This window comes from Tamandua tetradactyla, chromosome 2 (genome assembly GCF_023851605.1).
Source record: "Tamandua tetradactyla isolate mTamTet1 chromosome 2, mTamTet1.pri, whole genome shotgun sequence".
NCBI classification, from domain to species: domain Eukaryota; kingdom Metazoa; phylum Chordata; class Mammalia; order Pilosa; family Myrmecophagidae; genus Tamandua; species Tamandua tetradactyla.
In genome coordinates this window covers 107,113,905-107,137,570 of record NC_135328.1, presented here as the reverse complement: position 1 = coordinate 107,137,570, position 23,666 = coordinate 107,113,905, and the positions used below count along the sequence as shown (strand labels likewise).

Below are 23,666 nucleotides of genomic sequence, written 5' to 3'. Positions count from 1 at the left end.
ATATTATTTATTAAAAGACTTCAGTAGTTTCTTGCTCTTTATACTTTATATGCGGTGTGGGATTTGCACTTAGGTTCAAATCAATGGTTAAAAAGTTTGCACTCAATGGTTAAAAAGTTTGGAAAGCTTGGTTTCACATATAGCAAATAAAAGCAGATATTTTTTTTCTTCTTCAATGGCCTGAAATTGCTTGCCTTTTGTTTGATGTGCTCAGATTTCGCAGACAGAGGCCTACTTAACAAGTCCCTGCTAGAGTACTATTTGTATTGGGGATGGTTTCTCAATCCTTACCAATTCCAGTTAATGGAGAAAAAGGAGATGAGACAGAGAGAAAAGTAGCGAAGGACAGATCCTGTCCTTGTCTGCATTAGAGTTGACAAGGAGCGGTTTAGGTGCGGCTTTTTCTGGATGAATAATGGCAGGAATCAGGGAGTACTGGTGGGTCAGTGTCAAAGGGGGTGTAGGGGAACTGGGAGGAGAGGATGCGCCCTGTCTCAGCACCAGTTCCCATTTGAGGGCTCTGTCAAGCTGTTTATCTATTTTGATATTGCCTGTTTCTCGGTATTGTTCTTGCATCCTGAGCTTCACCTGCTAAAGTGATAGAAGCTGAAATAAATCTTAGATTTCATTTTGATTCAGTTCTTCAGTTTACAGGCAAGAAAATAAGCCCTAGTTAGAATGAGTGGCTGACTTTAGGTTACATAGTCTGTGGCAGAGCCGTGAGCAAAACCCAGGTGTTCAAGCTCTTGTGTTATTTCCTCTCCCCCCCAGATTCTTTGGGAAGCCCTTAGCAAAATCTGGCCCATGCATTTACATTTCTCAGGGCTTTTTAAAAAACCTACCACTCTTCTATTTTAAGGAAAAGGTGGCATAAGTCCTTTACAGCCCTTAGACTTAAATATATTTGGGGAAAATGAAACTGAACTCCACTCTCAGACTTGTGCATTTATTTTTAACAAGATGCTATCCCTAAGGACTGCGCGTGATACAAAAATAATTAAGATGTAATCTCTTACCTCACTCTTGTGAGGATGAGGAAGTAAAGCAAATGGCTGCCGAGAGGCAGAGTAAAGTCACTTCTGTTAGAGGCATAATCCAGGGGCCCTGAAGGCTCAAAGGTGGGAGAATTTTACTCCTTCTCCTTTGTTGTAGAGAAACAAGTACAGGATTCGTAGATGAGATTGATCCAATAGATTGGGGGAGAGAATGAAAGGTGGAGCATTTCAGATGTGGAAGAAAGCTATAATGCTTGGAAATTGAGGAAGGTGAGGTATAAGAGACCAAAAAAGAATACGGTTTCAACCTTAGGAGACCAAATTTCTCTAGGCACTGTGTCAGAAGAAGACTCTCATTAGGGAACACAAGAAGGACAAGATGTCTGGTTACTGTACTCATGTGTCATGTGGCTGGAGACACTTGGTTGTAGTTGGAAATAAAACTAGTGTGAAGATGAAAAATTGGGAAAAACCAAGAAAGTGGATGAGATTGGCCTACTAAAGGAGCGGTGGATGAGATTGGCCTACTAAAAGAAAGTAGGAGAAAGCTTAAGAACCAGGAAAGGTAACGATTTGGGCAAAGAAAAAGGAAAAGGGCTAGTATGAGAAATATAGAACTATGAGGGAGTTCCCTGGAGAAGAATTAGCAAGCTGTATGATAGTTTATCATTTTGTTTCTCTGCAGACTTGATAAGCCACTTGATATAAGTTAGTACAAGCAAGGTGAAGAAAGCATGAAACCCTCTTCTCATCAGAGCAAGGTAGAACCAATCTTGGCAGCAGAACTTGCTTAAGGTACAGTTCACTTGGTTAGTCAGTATTAGATCATGGTCCCAATGTAGGATCATGGGCTTATGACCACACTTCCTTTCTTATCTGTAGCACAGGCCAGCAAACCTCTGTATTTTCTGAGGTGTACATCCTTTGGGGAAGGAGAGGAGGCATGTGAAGGGGATAGCGACATTCCCCTCCAGGGGTCTCTTCCCTTGGTCAGTGCTGTCTGACTGGTGTGGGGAGAGAAAGGGGCCCATTCAGCTTGAGGATAGGGATCAAGCTAAATGCTGTAGTCAACCCTGCCCATGAGGAGCTCCAAGTAGATTCTTACTCATAGGGTAGAAGAACAGAAGGAGGCTTGATTATGGGCCCAGGGGCTCGGGAGAAAGTGGGGAGAAAGGAACAGGATCACCCAGATATAATCTATCCCTAGTACCTCCTTGCCTGTTCATCAGGTCCAGCCCAAATACTGCCTCTTGCCAGAGACTTCCAGATTGAGCCTGACCCTCCTTCCCAAGCTGACGACACTAGTCCCATCTCTGTAATTCTGTGGTTACTTCTCATTGGCATTTATACTGATCTGAACTAGTTTTGTGTGTGTGTGTGTGTGTGTGTGTGTGTGTGTGTGTGAACCTGTATATGCCTTTCCCTCTCTATCCACCTGGACTTTAAATTCTCTGAGGGCACGTGTGTCTCTGACCCATTCTTTAGGTAATATACCCCACCCCCAGACTAGTTGAACACTTTCCATATGGTTCTGGGACTCAGATGTTTGTTGAACTCCTGCTTCGGTGTTTTCTATTTAACTGGGAAACAGTGAGTTTCAGAGAGAAGCTGCTTTGGGAAAAGCTTGTGGGAAACTGACTTGGAAAGCCTACATGGATGATCAGAATGTTTGCATATAGTTTTGCCTGGTGACAGAGTTTTTTCAAAGCCCCTTCCAATCCAAGAATTCAGACATGAGTACCTGCTTTAGCTGGTGCCCTTAGACCAGCACGGACGCTCCATTTCTTAAGCAGCCATTGCCCATGAAGCAAGAGAACAACCAGAGAAATAAAAACATCACCATGCAGCAATTACAGTTTTCTACATCTCACACCTAGAAAAATTCAGGAGAGACTGATGAAATGGCAGTTCTAGAAATAGCCCTTCCTAAAATAAAACAGAAGTAAAACCAATGTAGCATGATCCCAAGAGAAGAGCTGAGCAAGAGGTAGGTTAGGAGAATAGGTAAAAATGGTGATGGGCAAACTAGAGATTACTGATGTATTGAGAGGTCAGTATTGATAAGTGAAAGAAACCTTGGGATGCAGTAGGTACATTCCTGGCTTGGCTGTGGGGAGGGTGTCTTTGCTCATTCATACAAGTTCAGCAATAAGAGAAGCTCATATCGTTGCTATGATATCAAAAATTGGATTTCCCATAACAAGCCTCCGACCAAGTTTTTCATACACTTGCCAGCTTATAAATTCAGGCTTGTTTTTAACTGGCTTGTTGGGTACATGGCTAGTCTAAGGCTATTAAGTTTATTTCCCAGCACTAACTTTTATCCACCAGCAAGAACCCAGTAACCAAAACATATGAGTGATACACCAGAGTCTTGAAATCCGCTGTAATGCTATAATTCTGTAAACAATTATTTAAAAGCAAAAACACGTTTTTCCCTGAATTTTGTCTACATTTATACAATGAAAACATACCAATTAAAGAGAAATGGCTAAATGAATCAGTTCTCCCCATGAGATTGGCATAGCTGTATGATTACTGAACATATCCCTCAGGAGACTATGAAATTAATCAAGTCTTGTAAATTAGCTTCATAGAATATGATTATACTGTACAGTAGGGCCCATGTAAGTAAAGATGATGACTTATTTCTCTCATAGTGTCAAGGGGCCTAATAGGTTTCTTTCTCTCTTTCTCTCTTTCTCTCTGTCGGGCAGCAGAAGAGCATTCTAGTAGAAGGATGACTGAAGGACTGATACGTCCTTTCCAGAACTAAGATTCTCTTTGTTGAAACTGGGTTTGTGAGGGAGGGAGATGGGATATCTTAGGAATGGGACTGCAGATAGGTTGGGAGTTCCTGAGGGTGCCAAGAAGGTGACAGGCTTCCAACTCTAAAGATCATGCGTCATGCTTCAGTGCTGCATCAGAGGTCCCTGACCACCTGGGAGACTCGCAGTGAGATGGGAGGCTCAGAGCTAATAGTAAAGGCAAAAGCAAAAACAATAATAATAGAATTTTGGTCAAACGTTTTATTCATTATCTTTTGAAATCTCACATATTCCTCCCATCATACCCCATTTTATAAATGAGGATCTAGATCTTAGAGAGGCCAAGTAACTTTACCACAGTTACGTGGTGAGTAAGAGGCAGAAATGGGATTGATTCCAGAGGTCCCACTCCGGGGTAGGTTGCATTCCAGTTTGTGAGTGTTGTTGTTTCTTAACTAACTGATCTGAAAGGCTAAAAAGAGTAGGAGAGAGTGAGGTTGGGGGTGGAGGTATAAAAAGAACTTCTCAGTTTTGAATTGGGGGCCCAAGGGGGAGCAAATTTTCCAAAGAGCAACCTCGCCTGTGATTCAGAATTTCCCCATTGCCGAGAGGTCTAATGATAGACCCCAACCAAGGGGAAGGTGACGGAAATGAGAACAAGAGGCAGGAGGAAGGTTTAAGAACCTTGGAGAGGCTCTGTTGCTGCAGATGCAGGCAACCCCTTTCCCCTGTGTTTCCCTCCCTTTCTTCTATCTCTGAGCCATAATCCATGCTGGGAGGGAAACTACCAAGCAATCTCAGGTAGCTTTTTCAAAAGGTGGTCTCAGGATTCAGGGCATATCTTCTCCCTTCATGATATTTTTTCATTTGCATTCAGGATTAGGATAGTAGTATGCATAAAGATGTTCATTCAACAGGTATCTGAGGGTCAGCTAATTGCAAGGGTCACTCCCTTGTGCTTTACCCAGGAACTAACTCTGCATTTACAAATTTGGTATTTCTTTGTTATACCAAAATTCAGGCTCCCTGAGAGCCCTCCCTTTGTTTTATCACCATGACATCCACAGAGCCCTTAGTATGGCTCTTTGTACATGACAGACAACCACAAAATAATTGTTGAATGAATGAAAAGAAAGAAAAAAGACATCCATGGCCATACATATCTTTCCGGGTCTGTTAAATCAACCAGGTCAGTTTTGGTTTGCAGATGATGATATCCCAAATTAGCCTGGCTTAAGCTAAAAAGAAAATTAGTTGGCTTTTATTATGAAAAGTTTAGGGGCTAACCTGGATCTAAGCACAACTGAGTAAAGAAGTCCAATCACAGAATCTTTAACAATCTTTCTCCACCCATTGTCTCCATATGCAAGTTGGGTTCACTCGTTGGCTCCATTTTCCCTGGTGCCCTCATGTGGACAGTACCATACCCACAGGAAGGGTTTCTTCTTCTCAGAAATCCCCCAAAATCTGGGGTGAGTTTCCCTGGAACAACTCAGGACATGCACTCATTCCTGAAGCCCATCACTGTGGGTAGTGAGTAGAACCTGTGCTGGCTGGTCAGGCCTGGGTCACTTGGCCATCTCTGGAGGGACAGCATGTTAGCCTCAGCTCGCAAACCCTTGGACTTAGTGTGATAGAGAAATGATTCTCCAGAGAGAAACAGAGGTGCTGTTATCAGAAGAGGAATGAGTCTGGGCAGTTTGATACAGGGACTATCCATTATCTCCTCATAAACTAAAATTGTTCATAGTGATCATCTGTAATGATGTAATTGTGAATAGTTTTTCCTTTAAACTTTCTACAAAATAGGCATTTTTACAATGAAAAAACCAAGAAGTCTTTTTTAAAGGTCTCTGAGAAAATAAGGCCTCTTTAAATGTCTATGATATCCCCTCTATTGAAGGGATTCATGTGCAGATCAAGAGAATGTTTCAAACTTTTAAAATCTCTTCATTCTCCCACCATTTTCTGTCACCATGACTGTCTCCAGTTAATCCTGGCTTCTTCAGGGGGTCTCATTTTGTCACCTCTGGCTTTGCCACTCTCCTTGCCTCTGAGGGGCCCTTTAAAGAGTTCTAAATATTTAAAATATCAGTTCATCTTAAAATAGTGATATGTTGATTTTAATTCAAATTTTGAGGTGACAATATCTTACTTTAAAAAGACACACCCTGCCTGGATTAGATTTAATCTTATTTTTAAAATGGAAAGGAGTTTTTTTACATAATTCTGAGACTTTCTTACATGGATTGTATGTGACATTCTGGCTAGCATCTTTCCGTGAGCTGACATGATATGCTTCATTGTGGGAACAATTAAAGAATGCCTTTTGGGTGGTTCAGGTATAAGAATGATTCCTAAATTGACACAGTGAGAGTAGCATCCACTGTCCCAGGAAATCAAGGTCTAAGGCGTCTCCATAAAATGGAGATTCTTCACAGAACAGATCCCAAAGCCCTGGTCTCCCTCTCACATTGCTTAAAAAAAAATCTATCTTGTATGGAATTCCCAGGGTGTCCGCTTTCAAAAACCACTCTTCTCTCATAATTGTTAACTAAATTACCAAAATAATAACAACTGTAATAGCTGACCCATAGGTAAGCACCAACTCTGATGTGCCAGGCAGTGTCCTCTATCTTTACCTAAATCAACTCATGAATCCTTGCCATAGCCCTCTGAGTGAGTGCCAGTGCTGGCCCCATTTCACAGGTGAGGAAACAGAGGCACATAGAAGTTACGTAGCTTGTCTGAGCCCACACATTTAAAGAGGGACAGAACCCAGGTTCAAGTGTAGAGTACGGACTCTGGAGTTGAACTTCAGCAGTTCTCCTGGACTCTTCATAGAAGAAGAAAAGATACCACATTGCAGCTCAGGCCGCATCTGCTAGGCCCTCAAGAGGTGCAGTCAGGATGTCCAGAGGGACCCATACATCTCCCTGGACCATGTCTCAGAGCTGAACTTCCCAAATTTGTTCTTCAGTGGCATGTTACTCAAAAATAAACAAACAAACAAAAGATAAGAAGAAAGCATTCCTTGGTCAAATGAGGTAAAAAAAAAATAATAATAAAACAGATTTATTTTCTATAGGACATCTCAGAGTCTATAACAGGTTTATAAAGTCCCACCGTAGAATGTAATGTCTGGTGTTTCCCAAAGTTAGTTGGCACAGAGCCCTTTGTGCATACATGGTCTCATGGATCCGTTCCTCTGAGCACAGGCCCCTTCTGTTTCTCTTTCAGCCCCAGGACAATTTGGAACCCTTTCGAACAGATCTCCCCATGTGTCCATTCCTGTGTCTGCCCTTCAGACACAGTTCCGAGCTCACCCGGAGCTGACTGCAGGGTGGATTCCAGGAATCTGCCCGATTCTCGACACAGACCTGCTTCCTGTCACCGGGAGGTCACCCTGTCTGGGAGATGATTCCATTTTAAGCCATGGCCAGGGACTGTGTGGGAATGAAGAGATAAAGAAATTTTATGCTAGAGGAAACAAGGAAATACACAGAAAATAAAAATGGGATGGTGTTACCAAAAGGACAGAGCAGTGGAAGGTATATCAGGTATTCATGCAACAAATGCTGGCTGAGAGCTCCTGCCCCTGCAGAGGGTGGTGAGCACGGTACAATTCCAGCCCCTTAGGAGCTATCCGAATGGAAAATTTTCCATCCCTGCCTCAGTTTCTCCATTTGTGTAAAAGGAACAGAAAATGATGCCTGAAAGGGATCATTAACACAGTGTTAGTTTTTAAAAAGAATAAGATTTTGGGAGGCAGAGACATACCACATGGAATCAAGGAGTTTTTTTTTTTTAAGGGAAAAGAAGAACATAAATAAAATAACATTTTCCAGAAAAAAAGCCCCCACAAACTCAAAACTAAAATACAAAACAAAAACAGTAAAACAAGTCTAAGAAAATAAATAAACAGTAAAAGGAACCAAAGTGAAAAGAAGAGACTGTTGGAGAAGAAAGAATAGACTGTTAAAATGTGGAGTGCAGATATTAAAAAATAAACAAGAATAGGATTAGATAATTTCAAAACAACCTCCTGTAAAAGATGAATCAGCAAGGCTAAATACAGCAACTGCCATAGCAGGTAGGGGCTGGGTCTTATTTATTGTAACACCCTGCTAATTGCACAGAGCAGGTCTGCAGAAAATACTTGTGAAGACGAATGAATGATTTAGCCCCATCTGCTCTGATGGCCTAATCTAAGGCTGGGCTTTTTCGGCTTTCTCTGGGGATGCTGACGTTCCAGGTCACAAAGTTTACTATTCCTGCTGCTTCCTGTACTTTATTTTGGAAAACATCTAGAACCTTGATAACGTTCTGGCAGTGGGATTTGGTAGTATAAATTGTTACTAATAAACGACTGAAATTACTAAGCACTTCATTTTTCTAATGTTAACTCAAATTTACTTAAGTGAAGATTTCCAGAAACTTTTATCGAGTCTTATTTTTAAATTGCCTGTTTATTTTAAAATGTTACACATGCTCATGTTTTAAAGTTTGAAGCCACAGAAAAGTAAATGAATAAAAAGTAAAGATCCCTTTCCCCCTGAGACCTGCTTCATACAGTTGACTACCACAAACAGCATTTTCCATTCCTTCTAGATATTTTTTATTTCTAAAAATATACAATTTTATACAAATAGCATCATCCTAAACATACCACTCTGTACTTTGATTTAGTTATTAAATATATCATATATACTCTTCATGTCAGTACCTTTAGAAAGTTTTTGTAAAATCAATGGAATGAATTTCATGCTATATTTAGTCACTCTGCTATTGATGGGCATTTAGATTAGCCCTTAAAGTTTTGTAAAATAAAAATTATTTGAACAGGAATTTTCCTTTCTTCAAGAATAGGTGACTAGGGTTCATGGTTGAGGGCAAAATGGTGCAAAGTTCTCTGTATCCCATGGACAGAGAGAGGGCAAGGAGCTTTCAACAATTGGGGTGGATACTTCCCTCGAGCCTCTTTTAAAAGATGGCCCCACTTTGCTAAACTCAACCATGGCTCACTCTATATGAGCAAAACCTGGGAAGCAGAGTGAGGGAGTTATTGCCTGGTTAGGAGTTCTGGGGTGTGGCCCCATTTTTAGCCAAATGAGGTTGCTCCGAGAGACTAAGGGGTAAAGACTTGGAATTCTTGCCACAGGAGGGCGCTGGAGCCCCACCACCCAGTTGGATGTCTCCAGGGACAGTAGACCCATGGGTCTCCCCTGGTCCCACCGGAGCAGGTGAAAATAAGATGAGAGCAGACACAAGTGGCCTTGAGCCATTTGGTAGTGTTCCACCCGAGGTGAGAAGGCCCTAGCAGGAGCAGAGCCAGGAGCTGAGGATGGAGTGAAGAATGTATATCACCTCCAACTGAGAAGCGGACAGTGCGGAGACCCCATGGACCCTCAAGGAACTTGAGCAAGTATCCACTAAAGGGAGGGGCTTGCAAAGAACTGACTCTCCTCCTTGCCCTGCCCCAAGGACATACTGGGTAGAGAAGTGAAAGAACTGTCTATGCCTCCACTCCACCCTGCCTCCTCCCATCTGCCCTGTTCCTGCTAAGGTAAGAGATGGAAGAACTGTTCCTGCCTCAACTTCCCCAAGGCACAACTTTGGCCAGTGTTGGGTCGGAAAGTGAGAGCATGAGCTTTTACAGTGAGAAAGTAGTAGTTTTAAATTGAATTGGGTTTTAATAAGTAAAATGACAAGGTAACACAGAGCAGGTAAGGAGGACTCAACAAGTTGGGAATCACAGTGATTAGAGAAAATTTGAATTATTTCATGTTTGTATCAGCACCAAATTCAGACTGATACCTCCTCTCCCTGCCCCACCCTCAAAAAAGAATCACCACAAACCAACATATTTTGTAGTAAATGTCTTTTTAATACATCTTGGAGTAGATCTGTGAATATTCTGAAATATATATTCCTATAATTAGAATAGCATTTCAAAAGGTATTTGCACTTAAAAATTGTGATAAATATAGCCAAAGATTAGACTTCAATTTACACTATCACAAGTACATTGAGGAGTGCCACTTGTACAAGATATTTAAACTGCACAATTTAAAAAGTATATCACATCCAGCCTTCTGAATGCTATAACCCTGACTGACATCTTGACTCAACCTCACGAGAAACCCAATGCCAGAACCACCCAGCTGAGCTGCCCTCCAACTCTTAAACCACAGAAACTATGATGTAACAAATGTTTGTTATTTTAAGCTACTAAACTTTAAGAGGTTTTTTTTTTAAAACATAGCAGTAACTAGCTAATATACTTTCCAGTTTAGTGAATGTCTCTGCCTATCACTTGGACACCAGAACCCACAAACTACACTCATTCTTACTTTCCTTTCTTTTCCACCTACCTGCTATTTCTTCTCCATCCAGTGGATCAACCAGTCTGGCCAATTCACCTTGTCTCCTCTTGTCCATTCTCACAGCTAATGCCTCAGTTCAAGTCCTCTTGACCTTTCTCTGTAGGTTCAATCTCACTCCCCATCCCTTCCGAATAGCCAGCTGAATGTCCTTCTCAGTATCACCCTTGATGCCACCTTCTTGCTTATTTCTATCAACGGTTCCCCACGGCTATGAGGAAAGAGCCCTGGCTCTGGAGCATGGCTCATGAGGCCTTCGTGACCTGTCCCAACCCCAGATTCTGGCCCCCTCTCTCACCCTGTCTCTTATTCCTGCTTCCCTGCTTCGCTGTGCTCCTCCTGCTTATCCCCTACCACTCAGTTTAGACATCTCGGGCACTGGCTCTTACCCCTTCCCTGTCCCTAACTACACAGCTGGGTCGGGTTCCACTGTATCCTCTGCTGACCTCAAATGGATACCTTCCAGGTACTTACATGCTTAACTCCCGAGGACAGGCACTCCCAACGCTTAGCACAGGGCCTTCCTAGCATATTAATAAATAATTGTTGAGCGAACACCCTTATTTAGAGATTCGAAGATGTCCTGCTCTTCTGGTCAAGTATTCTTCATGAGATCTCTCCACTAATTGGAACGTGCCCATCAGGATTCTCCTCCTACAAATTATTTTTGGTAATCAATTAGGCTTCTCTTCAAAACGTCATTGAGGAATATTAGGTGACTATTACAGAAGTGATATCATAGAGAAATAGTTATTCTGAAAACAGGTAAAGGTCACCCCGTGTCAGTGGACTGTGCAAGCTCCACCGACAAAAGTCTCCTCTTTGACCACAGTAAGAGGAAATGGAAGTGGGTTTGGCTAAGTAAGGTTCTTATGAAGGGAGACGGAAGTGAAGGGACAATTGTTTTACTTCAGAATTTGAAGACAGAATCTTCGGTGCCAGGAACAGCAGCTTCTGTAAGATGCCTAAGTAGGTAGAATTAATGTGGGTCTCAAAGTAGGTAGAATTAATGTGGGTCTCAGCACAGGCCATCACCCCCGGCCCCCCCACTTCACAAACTCAGCAGTTCCTGGAATTTATCCCCTGGGGCTTCAGCCTTGTAGATGCCGCCAGCCTGTCTTCCTGCCCAAACCTCCTGCCACAAGGAAATAAACTCACAGAACTTTCTTATCAGCCCATGGCTATGGGACAACACAGTGGCTGCACTGGATTAATTTTTACCTCTTTCCTTGAAGTCGTTCAAGAGTGATGGGGTCAACAGCAATCCCTGAACAATCTGGTACCAGAAATACTAAAAACAGAGTCCTATAAAGACGTTCTTTCAAATGCTGGTCAAGTTGTTTATATTTGCCAATCCACAGGGCATGGTGTAAAGCCTGAGTCTTCGATTTTTCTGTAGCAAGAGTTCAGCCAAGTTTTTCTGTAAAGGGCCAGATAGTAAATATTGTCAGCTTTGTGGACAATACGACTACTCAGTGCAGCTATTCAGTTGCAGCTACTCAACTCCATCACACACACGGTTATAGAGATAGGTAAATGAATGGGTGTGGCTTTGTTCCAATGAAACTTTTATGTTGACAAATACGCAGCAGCCTGGATTTGGCCTACAGGCACAGTTTGCAAAATTATGCTCTGGAGGAAGGCAACATGAATAAAATTTCGTTCTCTCAAAGTTCGGTCTGCTTACAAAACAGCTCACACACATGGTGTTGGAATTTCACCCATGCTGGATTTGTACAGGGAACCGCAGTCCCTTGCTATATGCACCTCTCTGTGTTGCTGCGTGTCCTTCTGACATGGCATCAGGCTTCCCTCAGAGTAAGTCCAGGAGAGTGCAAGGGGTAGCTGGGTGTCTTTGGGGCCTAGTCTTGGAAGTCACACACCATCACTTCCACCTTGCTCTTTTCATTAGAACCAAATTGCTAAAATCAGTCCACATTTAAAGGGAAGGGAATTAGGCTTCATCTTTTGAAGGGAGCGTAAAAAATCTGTGGACTTTTTTTTTTGAAAGCACCCACCACAGAGAATGTAGGATGTCGCTGATCTGTGGAGTCAAACGATGTTGAATTTGGTTTTGTACAAGAAGAGTTTGGGATGCCTGAGAGTCATCCAAATTGTGAACTATAAATTTGTTTCATAAACAAATTCGTGCAGATTTTAGAATTGTAACCTGCCCATCCCCAGTATGACATTATGCCATCTAATTTTATCTTCTCAGAAACAAACAAATCCATCAAGTATTAAGGTTCTAGAGACAATATTAAAACAAAAGGACATATCTGCTTAGGCAAGAAGTCAAAATCTCCATGCATCTCCATTCACAACCCAGGATTTCATTATTATCTGAAAAGCAAAATGGTTTAAATGGCATTTAGGCTTTCTTTCTGTTCCTTAGAGTTCCTCAAAATCTAATGTTCATAAGTTTTACCATCAAGGATTTGATGCATGAAACCATGAATCCTGGAATTCAGTGGTAATTCAAGGGATTTTTCTAGGGTCATTTGGACTGCAAGTGATTTTTGCAACTTATAGATTTCTAAATTCCAGCTCTGGGTAGGACAGCTGCCTGGTAACCCTATCCTCTGAGAACCCCAGAACAGATGGCTGAGGTTTGTGGAATTTTGCAGATCTCCCACAGAAAGTGGTATCTGGGTGAGTGCCCAGTGCTTGTCTCTGTGGTTTGCTGTCTTCTATTTTCCCTATTCTCACCTCCTTCCTTTACTTTCTCTCCACAGACTGGTTCCCAGGGCAACTCTTCCTGCCAGGTCACAGCGCTTATCTGTTCTAGGGTATGTGACGCAGCTGGGTAGCTCACTGTTGCCCAGAACCTGATTTAATGGCCGTGAACCCTGCTTCCTGTTGTGGGCCCAAGGTTCACATCCTTTGTCGTTGGTATCAGCTTGATTAAGCTAAGTGTGAAACCCAGTCCAACCTCAGCTTGCCTCCTGTGTTGAGTAATTTGATAAGTATTCTAGGGTTCACAGAGTGGCGTGTCCTTTTAGTGTAAATTGTGCCACCTGCTTTATCAGACAAGAGTCCTGAAGTAGCAATTCTCTAACCACTGGGCTTTAAAGGGCTAATTGATGCTTTTAACAACGGAAGTCAAGTGCCTCATGAGAGGTTTTGTTTTGTTGTTGTTTTTTTTTTTTTTTTCTTTTTCATTTAATCTCTCTTTCTAGAGAAAGCAACTTTATCAGTGGAACGTATCTTAAGTAGAAGGAAGCCAGGAGAATTTTAGAAACTCTGACATAAAGGAACTTTCTCTTTATTGTAATCAGTTTCCCGAAATATATCAGCATAACGATCTGGTATTTTTACAGAGAACGATTAGCCACAGAGCTTGACCTGCTGCCTTACTTTTTATGGGATGGGTTGACATTTTTTGGTGGCCAATCTTGTAAGAATGATGATTCTGAAAAGGGTTTCTGTCTGCTGCTGAATGTATTACATGCCTGTCAGGAAACAATACTATCTAGAAATGGTGTGGATGTGTGGGCTAAAGTCTTGATTCACTGCTTATTTCCTATTAAAAAGACCTGATCCCAGACAAGGCTAATCCAACAACAATTAAATTCCTCCAGATACAGAAATGCTAAAAGGATGTAAACTGGGCTTAATTTTGTACTTGGCCTAAAGGCAAAGGGTATATTTAACAATGTTCTAAAGGTTTTTGGGTTTAATAGCCCTTCCCTCTCTGTGGTGTCAGAACTGTCAGGCTGCTGCAATTAGTCTTCTTTTTTAAGAAGTGTAAATACCCAAAACACAAATTCTGCTAATATATGTGGTATAGATTCTCAAATTGGAAAATTCCATTTAAGTCACTGTTTCCCACTGGAAACAGGGATGGTATTTAAGATCATTAGAGGTAGTGCACAGACTTCACAGAATGGCATAGACTCAAATGAGAACACGGTTCTTTTTCTACCTTCCTGGGTTGATGCAAACCCTTAGCTAACTTCATTTGTCTTAATTTCTAGTATCTGATTTTTAAAAAAGCAAAATTTTAATTGGAGTCATTGTGGATTTGCAGAACAGTCGTGCATAAAATACAGGATTCCTGTATACCAGCTCATCACCGATACATCATGTTGTTGTGGAACATTTGTTACAATTGATAGCACGTTTATAATTGTACTATTAATTAAAGTCTGGAGTTTAACTTTGGGCTCCACTGTTTGACCAGTATAGTTCTATGGATTTTAAAAATCTTTACTCTGTTACCATATTTTATATCTAGTATATCTGAATTTAAGGCTATTTATTTTCCCGTAGGAACTATTTTAGCTGCTTTTACAAGTTTTGTAATGTAGGGCTTTGTTGTTCAGTTATTTAGAAGTGTGTTTTTTAGCTTCCAAACTGAATTTTGAAAACTTCAAATTTAATGACCAATTTCTATATATAGGGCCCTGAGGCCAGAGAATATGGTCCATAAGATAATGATTTTGTGGTATTTTATGGGACGTGCTGTTTAGTCAGTTTCTCATAAGTTTGGAAAATTGTGTATTTTTACTGAATACTGAATTCTTTGTCCGTTAGATCAATTATATTATTGCATTGTTCAGATCTTCTATATTGATATGCATTTCTTTTCAGATTGGTTTATAAATTCTTGAAAGATATATTCAAATTTGAATTATAAGATATATTCAAATTTGAATATAATTGAATATATTCAAATTATAAAGAAAATTCCTGTTTCCTTATATTTATATTCAGTTTTTGTTTTACATCTTTTGAGGTTATATTATTAAAAACATATTGGCTCTGGATTATTGCATCTTCTAAAGATTTACTCCTTTTATCACTAAATAATAACTACAAGGAGTTTATGCCAACTGCAAAGTTAGAGGGCACCGTTCCAGTAAGACCATTTTCATTTTTGACATCAACTACAAGTTCAGAGAGTTCCCAAAACCACTCTCAGATCTGATAATTTGCTAGAAGGATGTGCAGAACTCACTAAAAGTTATTATACTCATGGTTACAATTTATTACAGGGAAAGGAAGAATATGTATTCAGAACAGCAGAGAAGAAATGTACTAGGCAGAGTCCAGGAGAAATACCAAGTGTGGCGCTTCCACTGTGCTCTCCTGGAAGAGTCAGGATGCTTTACTCTGCCAGCTTCAGTGTGTGACAGTACGCACGGAGCATTGCCAACAGGGAAGCTCACCCAAGCCTCAGCATTAATACAGAGTTTTAATTGGGTCTCCATTACATAGGCGTTGATTGATGGCTTGCTCAAAGTATTGATCGCAGCCTCCAGGTCAACTGATACTGTGTGATCCAAAACCTTTATCCTTTGTCATGTTGTTGGTCTTTCTGATATGGCCAGTCCCCATTCTAAGACTATATGGATTTTCATCACCTCCTAATCAGTCCATTGGTGAAAGAGGGACCTCCCACCCTGAATAGTAGATAATGACCAAACACGACAACCCAATACTAAACAGATGAGATTGGCAGCAGTTTACTTACTAATAATGTCACATATACACACATCCCAGAGGAGAAGGATCTCTCACACCATATAGGGCCACACAGGATTGCACTCAGGAGCAGAGTGAACCAGACGGGGCTGTGGCAGTCAGGACTTGCAGTGACCAGAAGGTGAGGTGATCCTTGGTTCTTCAGAGAGATGAATAATTCTGCAGGCTTTCAGGGAACTGAAGCCTATAAGGTTGAGGACTGGGTGGGGTGCAGCTGGTCCAGCTGATGGGAGAACCAGCTGGGTAGGGAGCCTTTTACTCTAGCAAGAACTAGAGAGAGAACTCATGGTTTAGGACTTTTAGGCCTGGTGAGGTTCAAAGATGTCAAGAAAGCATTTTAATATTGCATCTTAATTTCAGGCTTTAAAATACATGGGTGTGGCCATCCCTCATCATAAATCATCTTGCTAATTTATGTATCATGACCCAGGGTTCCCAGACAAAGACACTTCATCAGGCAGAACATTCCCAGGGTTTAGAGATTATCTCCTAGAAGCTGAGGACAAAGGCCAGAACTTCTCTTTAGGCAAAGCCAATTCTTTACTGCACAGCAAATTTCTTTAGCCTTAATGTTTTTCTGCCTAAAGTCTATTTTCTTTGACATTAATATTGTGACATTCGTTTTCTCGTGGTTGTTTTTTCTTATATATCTTTTATAGCACTTTATTTTCAACCCTTCTGTATCATTCTGTTTTAAATGTTCTTTCTTTAGGCAGCATGGCTAGTCAGGGCAAGTGACACTACCTGCTATGAAAAATAACGGTGGTTTAACACAGCAAAGGTTTAAATATTATTCTTTAATCTTGATGTTCTTTCATGGTGTTTTGTTTTTTTTTTTAGTACTTGTATTGCTAATTCTTCTCCATCTGCCTACAATCCCTCATAGTAGTGTTTTTTTCCCTCGTGTAGTTTGTAATGTTTTGTTGTGGGTTCATGTTTCAGAGGACTTTTTCTTTCCACTCAGTGGATTTACAGTGAATCCTTCAGTTGCGAAAATAAACCCTACCGTGCAATTTCACATATGTTTCCTTTGGAAGCCTAGAGCCTTAGATCTTCAAGGGTCCTAGACAAATTGTCATTTTAATTTCTCGACTTGAGGTTTCTGCATCATCCAGATTGTATAAATTGAGACATGCTTGACAAAAATCTAATGTCATCAATTTTCATAGGTTGCTTTTAATTTTCCATCCAAAATTCCAGGCAGACTGCACTTCCCAAGCTCAAAAGATAGAGTTTTCCTCATTCTCTTTTTATGAAGGGGGCATATCTTTATTTTTGTTTTATATTTTTATTGACAAATCTTCACACGCATACATTCCATACAATCAGTGGATCACAATATCATTACATAGTTGTGTATTCATCACCATGATCATTTTTTAGAACATTTGTGTCACTCCAGAAAAAGAAATAAATTCCATGCTCTTTACCCCTCCTCTCATTGACCACTACCCGATTTATTTTACCCCTTATCCCCCCTATTATTTATTTATTTTTATCCATATTTTTTTTTACCATCTATCCATACCCTGGATAAAAGGAGCATCAGACACAAACTTTTCACAATCACACAGTCACATTGTAAACATTATATCTTTACACAATTGTCTTCAAGAATCAAGGCCACTGGAACACAGCTCAATGGTTTCAGATATTTCCCTCTAGCTACTCCAATACACCATAAACTATAAAGGGATACCTATATAATGTATAAGAATAACCTCCAGGATAATCTCTCAGCTCTGTTTGAAATCTCTCAGCCCCTGAAACTTTATTTTAACTCATTTCACTCTTCTCCTTTTTGGTCAAGAAGGCCTTCTCAATCCCTTGATGTCAGGGCCTGGCTTATCTCGGGAGTTCTGTCCCATGTTGCCAGGGAGATTCATATCCCTGGGAGTCATGTCCCACGTAGTGGGGAGGGCTGTGAGTTCAATTACCATGTCAGTTTAGAGAGAGAGGACACATTTGAGCAACAAAAGAGGTTCTCTGGGGATGACTCTTAGACTTAATTTTAAGTAGACTTACCCTATCCTTTACAGGAACAAGTTTCATAGGGGTGAACCCCAAGATCAAGGCTTTGCCCTATTGATTTGGTTCTCCCCACTGCTTGTGAGAGCATCAGGAATTCTCCAAATGGAGAAGCTGAATATTTCCTCCTTTCTCCCAAGTGTTTGTGAAGACTTTGCAAATACTTCATTATTCACTGCCCAAAATATGCTGGGATTTATCGAGGCATCATGCTAACTTGGACAAACCAACAAAATCTCACTCCCTTTTCAAAATTCCATGTCCTTATGGTGTTCAACTAAACTGACCATACAAGTTAAATTAGATAATGCACTACCCAAAGTGTAAATCTTACACCAAATAAACATCTCTCCCTTTGTCCTTACATAAAAGCTGAAGTTTCGGGCGGGCCACGGTGGCTCAGCAGGCAAGAATGTCTGCCATGCCAGTGGACCCGGGTTCGATTCCCGGTGCCTGCCCATGTTTAAAAAAAAAAAAAAAAAAAGCTGAAGTATTTAAAATACAGATGATGTCATCCTTTACCTTAGTGTTCTATTCTACCTTAGTCCTATCCAGGTCAACTTCCTTCATATCTCTATTAGAAGTCTGATTCTTTTTTCAACTTTTTAAACAGTTCCTGTTTGAAATACTAGTGACTTCCATAGCTTCAGAGCTCTAACTCCGAGTCTCAGGTGTCACATAAATATCTGAAGTTTCTGGGAACCAGAAACTTATATATGACCAGGTTATAGAGAAACAGGTCAGTATCTCAGAATTTAGGAACAGCAGTTACACTTCCTGAATATATGTGACTGCTGTAAGAGCTTACAATCTAAGACCCTTTATAATAGGCCCCAGTCTGATAACCCATGCTCTCGACTTCAGTTCACCAAGTTTGTATATGATAGGTAGTCCATATGAGTGAAACATGATAACATTTGTCTTTTTGTTTATGACATTTCATTCAACATACAGTCCTTAAGGTTCATTCACCTAGTGGCATGCCTCACAACTTCATTCCTTCTTGCAGCTGTTCAGTAGTGGTTGTATGTATGCACCATACTTCCCCCTTCCATTCCTCAGTTGTTGTACCCGTTGCCCACCTCCATTCATGTGACTCATGAACTCTAAGGAGGCAGATCTTGAAGATCCAAGACCTCATTAGGAGTTCAGGTCTAGTCCTTTCTTCCAGTATGTGGAGGTCATTTCTTCTGTGGGTGTCTAAAGCCTGTGTCCAGTCCAAAAAACCTGTGGCCTCTCCTTTTATTGTCTTTCTCTAACAACTCTTCATTCCTACAACCTGGGGATTTCCCTTGTTCTTTCACACTTCAAAATGTATTATTTGGGGGGGTATTCCATCTTACAAAGCACTTCCTTGTGTTCATAATGGTGTATACAGCATTACCCTTGCCAAGCATAGCTCACGCTGCTAATCTTTCTGAACTAAAAAGAGAAACCCTCAGAATGAAAGCTTAGGGATCTCTCCCTTGAATTTAATGATTTTGTTTTATTTTTACTATATTTAATTTGCATAAGCATTCATCTTATTGTTTCCATATACACTGATGTTACGAATCTTTTAAGAATAAATGTATTTAAGTAAAAGAAATCAGTTTAAAGAAAAATATTAGGTAGATTAGCAGGTGACACATGGTTATGCAAAAAATCATAAAGGTGACGTATCAATACTCGAGTTTTTAGAATAAAGTATTCAAAGCCCATTTGAGCTTTTGTGCTTACTTTTGTTTTTTGTTTTTTTTTTTGTTTTTTTGTATCTTTGTTTTCGTGCTTTAGCAGCCCAGGCAAGAAGATGTGTACTATCAAACGTGAGCCTGAATGTGGGAAATGGGCTACCTGCATTAGGAAGTAAAATGTTGAGCATGGTGTGAGTCAGGTGTTTCTTCAAAACAAGCAATAAATGCTAGCTATGGTCGTCAGAATGAGCTAGATTATGCTGTGGTCACAAATAACCCCAATGTCTCAGGGCAAAACCCCACAAAAGTTCACTTCTTATTCACGCAAACACGCAGAACACTTCCACAGCCACGGAGACAGGGTGGCAGATGCAGCGCCTCTCCTACTTGTTCCCAGGGATTCTGCCCAGAAGTGCCACCTACCGCTTCCACTTTTATTTTACTGGCCAGAGAAAGCCACATGACTATCTTAACTACAAAGGAGCAGGAAAGAGCAATTTTACCATATGCCCAAAAGGCTAAGAGCCAAAAATACTTGGAAACAAACAGTTACAATCATACCACCATCATGCAAATAAACTGTAAAACAGTTCTGGACGCGCCCTCTTGATGGAGGCGTGTCGCTGGGCATCTGAGTATGGAAGGTCTACCATAGTAGGGTCAGGCCTATGTTTACAACTCCCTCGACTTCCTTACTAGTTCCATTCTGTATACAAAAAAAACCAATATTAAATGTTGCTACAGGCGGATAAAGTAAAACACCCACCTTCACGCTGGACTGATTTGTTACCTAACAGATCCTAAGAGATGTCCATAACTGATTGCAAAACTGTTGTCCTACTCAGTCGCCAACTGTCCTGTTGGCCACTTCATTTCTACAAATATTTATGGATCGAGATGTGAATGTAATGCATGTTGGAGTATTTACAGTGAGTGCTATTTGGCTTTCTTCTGGATTTGCTGGTAGCCTATTTTGGCTTAGCTTTCCCTCTCTCTGTCCCTGGGGTTTCCCAACATGTGCTATCCATGGACTTGAGAGTCCCTCTCCTCTCTTATCACCACCTAATCTCAGCCTTCAGCTTTTCCTCTCCCCCAGTACGTGCCACCACTGGCATTCCAGCACCTTTTTGACAAGTCTCTGTTTTGTGTGAAGGAGTATTGAGAAACAAAAGCTCTATTCTCTAACATCACTCGGTTCAGGGGCGCATATAGACTCTGGAGATTTGTGCGTTACTGAAATTTTCCCTTATCTGGACTAATACCCAAGTCTTAGTAATTTTAGTTATGCTACTAAGTATGAAGTATACTTTATATTAAACATACTTCAGTTAAACCAATAATCTCGATATTGTGTTCTAAATGGAGGAATGTAATACCTTAAACTTACACAATGTTTTGTAATTTACAGAGCACTTTCATATGTGTTTTCCGCAGTCACTGTGATGCTGGGTATTTATTATCTCCATTTAAAATTACAGAGAGGTCAGCCAGATTTCTCAAGGCTAATTAGCTTGTCATTACTTACAGTGGAATGATAACCCAGAACTATAGCCTCATATCTAGGATTCTTTCAACTACTTAATGATATTGCCCATTACTTATAAACATTAGCAAAACCCACAAAAATTTAAGATTGATACTATCTATTTATTTTTAAAAACTTCTTTATTTTGAGGTTAAGGCCAGCCTACGTATGTGCTCTGCTAGCCAGACTGTGATATGATGCCTTTTTTTTTTTTAGGTCACCTCTTAGGTGGAGGAGTAGGGAAAATAATTTGCATATGCATTGGGGTATTTCGGTTTCAATAATTCAATCATTCACATCTGTATTGGGTATTTACTGTGTCAGGTGCTGGAGTTATAATAGTGAGCAAGACAGACATGATCCCCCCCTTCACGAAACTTCAACTTGAACGGAGAAAGCGATTATAAAAGAGGGTGAAAACTACAGCAATAAAATTTTTCCTTTCAGGTCTTATTTTCAGCCATTTCCCAGTCTTCCTGTTTTTTATTGATAAGGAAACTGAGGCCCAGAAAGATCAAATAACTTGCCATATAAGACACAGCAAGTGATCAGACTAAGGTTTGAACCCAGGTGCTCTTAATAACAGCATTTTGCTACATTATGGATACTAGGAAGTTGGTGTCAAGGAGAACACATGCAGATTACCTCACAGGACAAGGGATTGACATGAAGTAATCTGAAAAACTGAATCAACATGGAAAACCTAGTACCCATCCCTCTGAGTTCCAGTACGTTCAACACCGAGGCCTGGCACACATCTCTCTCTCTGCACACCACCTCCACCGCTCTTGCTGAGCAGTTGGGTTCGCTCCCATCCAGTATGGTGTGTCTCTGTGTTCCTTATTTCTACCAATATGTTACTGCCTTTGACTCTCATGCCAGTCTCTTGTCCACTGTCTTGGCCTAGGGCACAAGATTAGTTTTAGAGACCATGCAGGGTAGAAGCCACAGCTGGTGCATGGAGAAACTCCATGAAAAATCGGTGAAGTTGGGGGTGAGGGCACAGTCGCTTACTTCTCTCCAAGGGGATGACACCAAGTTGGTGGTGGTGCGGCCATTGCTTTAATCCTGTCATCCCGTCTCCGCATGAGAATGAGGCCGATCAGTTTGTCTCGTATATCTTCAGTGCATAGTAGAAAATATTTCTTGAATAAATAAGTGCAGTTATTACTAGAGACTAGAATTTGGCTTTCATCGTGGTGCTCTATTGACAGTAAGGGGGAGTTCCTGAGCAGGAGGCACGGGATACACTGTGTCAGAGGGAATCCTTCGTGATCACCTTCCTACAAGATACACAGATTTGTCGCAGTTGTCTCCAATATTTTCCTATTCCCCTGCACTTATCTAGCCAGGTGGGGTAATATAAATGGTTCTGCAATCAGCGTTGAATAGAGATGAGAGATACTAACTCCTGACCAGAATCATCTTCACCAACATGTATCTGCAATTAATTTATGGTAAGAAGAAGGAAGGAAAATAACACTAGTTATTAGTTGGTGCCTTCTCAATGACATCAGGCACTTTACCTTTGCTGCTTAACCTTTCAACAACTCAACGTGGTAGATACTATACCCCTATTGTATAGATAATGAAAATAAAACCAGTAGGGCAAGTTTCGTTTGCTCTCTTCTACCCACTGCAGTTTACATAATTTGATCAAGTTTATCCAGGGAAGATGTGTTCAAACTCAGGTCTGTCTTCTTTCTAGAACACACATGTGGCCTCTCTGGTTGAAAAATCTATTAAGTTCCTTCTAAGTGTATTTTATTAGATGTTTTCTTTCCTATTTCTGAGTCTTCTACTTGCTATGTGTTTCCTTGTGCGCATTGGTAGAAGTGACTTGCTGAATACACAGGGTAAAATTGGTGTCCATGGTTCTTATCTGCAGTAATTGTAGAAAGTCTTTATTCTAATCTGGGACTGCTTTTAGAGGATTCAGTGCACATATACTTAGTTTGTTGCAAGTGAGTTGAAAATGTTATCCTGGAATCTCTGGGTTCCCTTTTCAAGGAAAATAAAATACCATGCAACTTTTTGCACAGTCTGCTCTGCTTTTTTTCAGACTACTGTCAGAGGATGTGGGAATGGACATCGCCTTTGAGGAGGGAATGCTGAGTCCCAGTGCTGCAGACATGAGGCCTGGTGAGAACAGCATTTGTTCATTTCCTTCAGCAGTATTCCGTATCCAGACATTTTCATTATTCAGTGAGAGGACCATTTCCTATGCATCCAACTTGTGATTTCAGTGATAAAAGTGAAGAAAAAGAAAAAAATAAGTGGGAGGAAAGTGTTCGGCTTAATTTGGTTAATTTCAGAGCTGATTTGAATATTGAAGCTCACTAGAGATGGCCCTGTTTTATCTCCTGGGTCACAGCTTCATCTGCCAATTTTTCACTTCATTTGATAATTGGCTGCAATATACTATAATGCCAAATTCTAACTTAAGTTCCCCAAAATTTTACTTAAAAATAAGAGTGTTTCAAATGAGAAATGTGGCATCAAGAAAGCTGAGTATCCGAATTGTAAAACAAAAACCTACACTATAAGGGTTTGTGACCAAAGGTATATATAAAAGGGAATTTTAAATTTTCATTTGCAACCTACCATCACTTTCATTTGTTATGAGGTCACTCCATACCAAGACATCCATTTCTAATGAACCCTGGCATTTTAAGCCAAGCCTAGAATGGGGTAGGAAGAAAGGAAGCAATTACATTTTTTATTCTGTCCTAGTATTTCCTAAAGTACATTCTTCAAAAATATTAGTCATGAGGCTAAGTAATTTTTAAAGATTCTATGGCCAAATA

At 40.6% G+C, this 23,666-nt stretch overlaps 1 protein-coding gene across 5 annotated transcripts in view; it reads left to right on the top strand.

The window, feature by feature from the left end:
* The window catches only part of PRUNE2 (prune homolog 2 with BCH domain), a 292,485-nt gene that overhangs the window by 223,824 nt on the left and 44,995 nt on the right, over positions 1 to 23,666 (top strand). For all 5 annotated transcript variants that reach the window (XM_077148463.1, XM_077148462.1, XM_077148466.1 and 2 more), the window contains exon 10: positions 22,922 to 23,001. In XM_077148463.1, the coding sequence (XP_077004578.1) occupies positions 22,922 to 23,001 (80 nt within the window). The remainder of the gene's footprint in view (positions 1 to 22,921; positions 23,002 to 23,666) is intronic.